Source organism: Buceros rhinoceros, unplaced genomic scaffold (genome assembly GCF_000710305.1).
Source record: "Buceros rhinoceros silvestris isolate BGI_N320 unplaced genomic scaffold, ASM71030v1 scaffold19391, whole genome shotgun sequence".
Lineage (NCBI taxonomy): Eukaryota > Metazoa > Chordata > Aves > Bucerotiformes > Bucerotidae > Buceros > Buceros rhinoceros.
In genome coordinates this window covers 24,094-30,059 of record NW_010392732.1, presented here as the reverse complement: position 1 = coordinate 30,059, position 5,966 = coordinate 24,094, and the positions used below count along the sequence as shown (strand labels likewise).

The following is a 5,966-nucleotide window of genomic DNA, read 5'->3' as shown; positions in this document are numbered from 1 at the left end:
CTGCAAAGCCAAGCCATGATGATGATGAATTAAAAAAAACAAGTAATGGGCAACAGCTTTCTTCCTGTTTGACCTTGACCTAGCTAGGTGTTTCACTGCTAGAAACCTTAAAAAGTGATGGTAAAATGTCTATGAAATGAAAAACAAGATAGCTTAAGAAATGGGGTTGCACATGCACATCCTACTTGCACATGCAATTCAGGTACATACAGGACTGATGCTGCTTTCCAGAACATTTAAAGACGTAAGGGAAAACAGAAAAGGTATTGACATGGATAAGTTACATTGGTAAAGTGTAAATAATCCATCAAGAAACACAAAAAAAATTGTAAGATTTATTATGATTTCAGAACAAACACTCTGTAATTTAATTAATTAGGAAAAAAAAAACCCAAACGGCTTACCTCTGAATTTTTTTCTATAGTTCTTCTTGTCTCCTCTTCTAGTTCCTTCTGTCTCCAAAGGTGGTTGTTCAAAATTCCTTCTTGCAAGGCTCTGGCACTCTTTTCCTGAGAGAGCTGTCTCTGTGTTTCATCACGCTCTTCTTCAACCTGCAGTAATAAAAATAAACTACTTGCATCTTGAAAAAAATAAAATCAGAGCTAGCAATATCTTCCCATTCTCCTTTATATTCTTTCAAATATTTTTGCTTCCCCATAGTTATAATGCACCTCTAAATTTTTTTTTTTTTTCCCGAAAAATTAAGAAACAATGAATACAGAATGTTATGTAGTAATTTAGAAAAAAACCTCAAGGTCAGGCTTTGCCTGAAATACAAATGAAACTTAATTTTGAAAAACAAAAGGAATCCCAAACTTGCAAAGAGAAAAGAAAAACCATAACAAAAACCCCAGATCACTTGAGAACCAGTTGTTCTCAGTCGTCCTTAAGATTTGGCAATAGTTACCCAACGCCTCTTCTATGACCAAAGTACCTCCTTCTTTAGGCATAACAGCATACAATGCCAATTAATCAAGAAACGAGATACAAGTGTTTAACTTATTGTTTAATATACCTGTTTCAAGTGCTTCTTCAGTGTTACTAACTCCATTTCTAAATTCGTTGAACGTAACTCAAGCTGCCGTTTCTCCTCCATCTCTTTACAGTATTGATCATCTTTGCTTCTTAGTTTTTCTCTTGTTTTCTCATATAGCGTTTCTACTCTGAGCCTCTTTTCCTCTTCTTGTTTCAAATTATATCTAGGATTTAACGTATTATTACGTTAAACTGAAGCATTGATATAAAGAGTAAATATTCCACATTATAAACTTGCAGACACAACTTAAACCATAACAATGTTAAATCTTTTCAGATTTAGAATTTTTACTCTAATTTTTCCTTTTTACAGAATTCCAACTTCATTCCATCAGTTGTACAAGATACAGAAATAAACCACTGATTTATAATTTATTTGTAAGTTTACATAGGTAAATGTACAGTAGCATGCACATTTCTAAAATTCTTTTGAAGAAAAAATCATGCTCATTATTACAGACACTATTCAAAAGGAGCTTTTTGTCTTATCAAAGCATCATACACTTTTGCGATGTTTAATATATATTTTCTTAATATGCTGAGCACTGCCTACATATTACAGATTCAGTGATTGCCAGTAACGCTGATGAAGCTGCACACCACTTATCTATGACAGATCCAACAACTGCTTAGCAAGCTTTCTCTAAGTCTAAAACAACTGCTGACCATAGGAAGGAGCAAGGAGTTTCTCTAAACTTAAGAATGAGGTCAGCGTTCAAAAACAGATTTAGAAATGCATAGGGTTTATGCTTAATATGATTGAAAATAGTTTTAAAACTCAATGGATTTACATCTGGGAAAAACAACAGAAATTTAATTTTGAAGCTAATTTATAATGAAAGCCTTAGGGAATGTCAATTTCTTTACCAACTGAAACAATCAGCCATAAGCACCAACATGGTAAAAAATGGTCCATGGTGTGTTCACAGTACCCAAACAAGTAAGTCATTTTATATTTGAAAATTATTTTCAATATTTTTTTCTGATATCCTCTCAACAGTCAACAAGAGAAAAACCTAAGTATTAGCATAAGGAAAGAGCTGCCAATTGCTTTAGAAATTCTGCAAAAGAACTATCAGCCACCACTAGCAAATTATCCAAAAGACTGACGGTAATATTTCTATTTGTATGGTTTATATTGCAAGGTTTCACATATAATTTTTAGTTTAATTTCACAAAAAGTATAGCTTTAAGTGTAGAGTTAACATTGCTTTGAGAATTTAGTTAGAATGAAAATATTAATTCTTTGTAATTGATAGATATTTGAAGATTCTGAAAAATGGTTGGAGTCAAACCCATGTCAGGACTGGCTTCCTCATAATTCCCGTGCACATACTGGGAAGCACAACTCCTTGAAGCTCAGTTCCCTCAGGCTCTCCTCACAGTGCTGGTGCTCTTGCTCCTACACCAGCTTGGTAACTCTCTGCTGAACTCATATGCATTAATTAAGATGTCTATCATACTGGGAGGCCAAAAATTTGGACCCAGTGCTCTAGACACAGTTCAGCAAGCGCTGAGTAGGGGCGGACAATCACTTCCCTCGAACTCCTGGCTCTGCTGCTCTTAATAGAGCTCATAATGTCATTGGCCTTCTCAGCTGGCTCATGGTGAGCTTGACCTCTGCCAAGGCCTTTTCCACAAGCCAGGCCATTCCATGGTATGTCATCACAAGGGGATCTTCCTTCCCAAGCGCAGGGCTTTCCATTTGTCCTTGCTCAATTTCATATGGTGCCTACTGGCCACTCTTGTCTGAAGTGACGGTGACCTCACACCATCCAGGACTAGCTCAGGAGTATGGGGAAAGAGACAATCCTAAATCTTATTTTTCAAATCAACAAAACATGCAAGCAAACAAATGCTTTAAGCTCCGTTCTGAGTTGCACTCTGTGGAGTTAACAGAATTCCTAATACTACACTCCAACAGAAGCTGCAAATACAAAATAAAAGAAAAAATCTCACATAAATCTCTCCCTTATAAATTTTATTTTCCCATGCATACTCCCTTATTCTCTTCTTTTGCTATTAAAAAAAGGAAAAAAGGTTAAAACAACATCCAGAAGGTTTTACATCGAGCTAACTACCAGGCATTTTTTCCCCCTGATATTAAGTCCTTTGCAGTATAACTTGCCATGGGATTCAAAAAACCTAAACAAGTAGAAACTTCTCATCCTATCACCTTGTACCATCAGCATCTTCTGGAACACGAACACTGACAAGAAAACACGTAATCAGAACACAATGTTACATACTTAAGGCTTTGGATATCACTTTTCCATTCCATTTCTTGGTGAGCCAATATGGATTTCAAATCTTGAGTCTCTTTTGCTATTATTTGTGACTCCTCCTTCTCACTCTCCAATTTCCTTACTTTTCTCCAGACAGCTGTATACCGATTTTTTTCACGTTTTATTATCTGTTCATATTCAAGAAGTATGTTTTGAATTTTTGACAGAATAGCAGAACCTATTTTGAGACAAAAAAGACACAAAACTGCACATGTGCACAAATACATTCCAATGTATAAGTTATTTAAAGCTTTGCTCTATTGGGTGTAGGTGGCAAGGCCTTGGTAGTGAGAAGTCTGTAGCAGCTAGACAGGAAATGGGGAGGACTCTGTGACAAGAAACCAGGGGTTGCCCTGTGCCAGACATGGCCAGTTCCAACAGACCCACCACAGGGCTCTCAGTCCTGCTGGCGGCACCTCAGGGAAAACTTATTTAAGAAAGGACAAAAACACCACACAGGCAGGAGGAGAAGGAAAACAATGCGAAAAACAATCCTGTGAACACCCAGGTCAATGAAGGAGGCACTCTAGGTACCAGAGGAGAGATTCCCCTGCAGCCCCTGGAGAGGACCATTCTGGAACAGATACCCACAACACAGTGCTGTGGAGGACCCCATCCCAGAGCAGGTGGATATCTCCTGAAGGACCTGTGGCCCATGGCAAACCCAGGCTGAGGCAGATCTTCCCTGAAGGACTGCAGCTCATGGGAAGACTCACACTGGAGCAGGGGTAAAGTGTGAAGAAGCAGCAGCAGAGGGAAATTGCTATGTCCTGGCTGCAGACTCCAGCATCCCTGTGCTGGTTAAGGAGGGACAGGGGAGTCAAGAGTGAAGGAGTGAAGTTGAACTTCAGAAGGGGGTAGTGGCGAGCTTTCCTTTTGGGTTTTTTTTTTGTCTTTGTTGCTCACTATCCAAATTTATTTTAATTGGTAACAGACTACGTTTCCACAAGTAGAGTCTGTTTTGCCTGTGGCAGTAACTGGTAAGTGATAGTCCTGCCTTAATCCTTGAACTTTTTCTGTTGACGAGGGGCAGTGAAAGAGCAGTTGGGTGGAAGTTTGGCCCTTAGCCAAAGTTAACCCCTGCCTAATGAAATTTTAGCATAGTTTAATAGATGTAGTGAGTGATGCGATGCTTATTTTTTTAATATATATATAAGCATCTTATGACAGTTGATTTTATATATGATATACATACATATAGTGCTATTATTTTTCTGCACTATTTGTCATTAGCTATTGAAGGCATATAAAGAGGAAAGAGAAGAGAAGATCTTGCTAACTTTTTGATGACTGCATTAGAAGGAGCTGAAATGCACATTGCAAGAACCTGACTCTCCAGCTTGGAGTAGAAAGAGAACTAATAATTAGGTAATGCATGTCTGCTGACAATACAGGCAGACATCTAAGGTTAGGTGAAACAATTTCACATCTTCTGAGGGGGATCTCTAATCACAAAGAAATATTAGATTGAAGTATAAAACTAAAATACCTAGGAGTGCACACAAATACATCATGTTTTAAAAGAAGAACTTAAAAGAGCTGAAGACAAAGTGACTCAAAAACCTACCTATATGATCCACACTAAGCTGTTCTAACAGCAAAATAGCTTCTTTGTAGTTTGAAGTCGGCAATTCAACATCCTCTGAAGTTGTGTCAGACGACTGAGTTAAATCAAGGTCATCAGTTACATCCATTTGTTGGCTGACCTACAAACAGCACAGTATTTTCTATATAAAACTATACAGTATTACAGATTATAAATGCATCAAAGATTCATTCTCTCATTCCCAGCCCATAGATTTGGCTCAAATACAATAAAAGCTGCATACTAGCAGCAGTTTGTGCATCTGGTTGATCACTACATAAACACTGTTCCCATGTAAGTGATTAAAACCTGCCACAAATTATTTATCAAGAAACTAATTTTACAGTACCTTGTTCTTTTCACTCCTTGTTTTTGCTGGAGGTCTGGAAAACAGGAATATATTTCAGTAACTAGAATACTTATCCTGCATTAGGAACAATATCTAAAGTTGCTCTGAAAACTTAATTTCAGAAGTGAATTAAACTAAAATTTAATATAGTAAATTCGTTAGATGTAGTTGAAGACAATAAAAATTTGTGTACTACCATGTCTATTGGAAGGGAAAAGTTAAGCAAATAGTTGAAATTACTGTTCTCTGCAATTCACTTAGTGGTAGGAATCTTACAGCTACAGCTATGTAGATGTACAGATATACAGTTACGTGCATTCCCTGTTTAATGTTAGAGGTTTAGCTCTCTACAGTACTGAGAATCCTTCTCTTACAGGTCTAAGAACCATAGTTTTTGACTCTCTAGTGTACAGGGTCTGGCTAGGATGGAGTTAATTTTCTTCATAGCAGCTCACACAGTGCTATGTGTCAGATTTCTGACCAAAACAGTGTTGATAACACACCAGTGGTGCTTGCACAGTGTCAACACCTTCTGTTTCTCACTTTGCCTCCCACACAAGTTTGGGGTGGGCAAGAAGTCAGGAGGGGACAGGGCTGGAAAAATAAAAGGAGGGGGAGGGGGAAGAAAAAATTGAGATGAGATGCCTGCAATGAAAAGAATAATTTTGCTCTTTTAAAAGTCTCTCCTCTCCCTTTAAAAAAAAAAAAATAT

At 37.5% G+C, this 5,966-nt stretch overlaps 1 protein-coding gene across 1 annotated transcript in view; it reads right to left on the bottom strand.

Moving 5' to 3' along the window:
• Positions 1-404: 404 nt before the first annotated feature.
• The window catches only part of LOC104500882 (ankyrin repeat domain-containing protein 18A-like), a gene marked incomplete at its 3' end in the record, with an annotated part of 28,398 nt that continues 22,836 nt past the window's right edge, over positions 405-5,966 (bottom strand). The window contains exons 23-27 of the mRNA XM_010144607.1: positions 5,255-5,288; positions 4,888-5,026; positions 3,285-3,498; positions 1,016-1,199; positions 405-551 (exon numbers count right to left, since the gene is read on the bottom strand). Coding sequence (XP_010142909.1) covers positions 405-551; positions 1,016-1,199; positions 3,285-3,498; positions 4,888-5,026; positions 5,255-5,288 — 718 coding nt within the window. The remainder of the gene's footprint in view (positions 552-1,015; positions 1,200-3,284; positions 3,499-4,887; positions 5,027-5,254; positions 5,289-5,966) is intronic.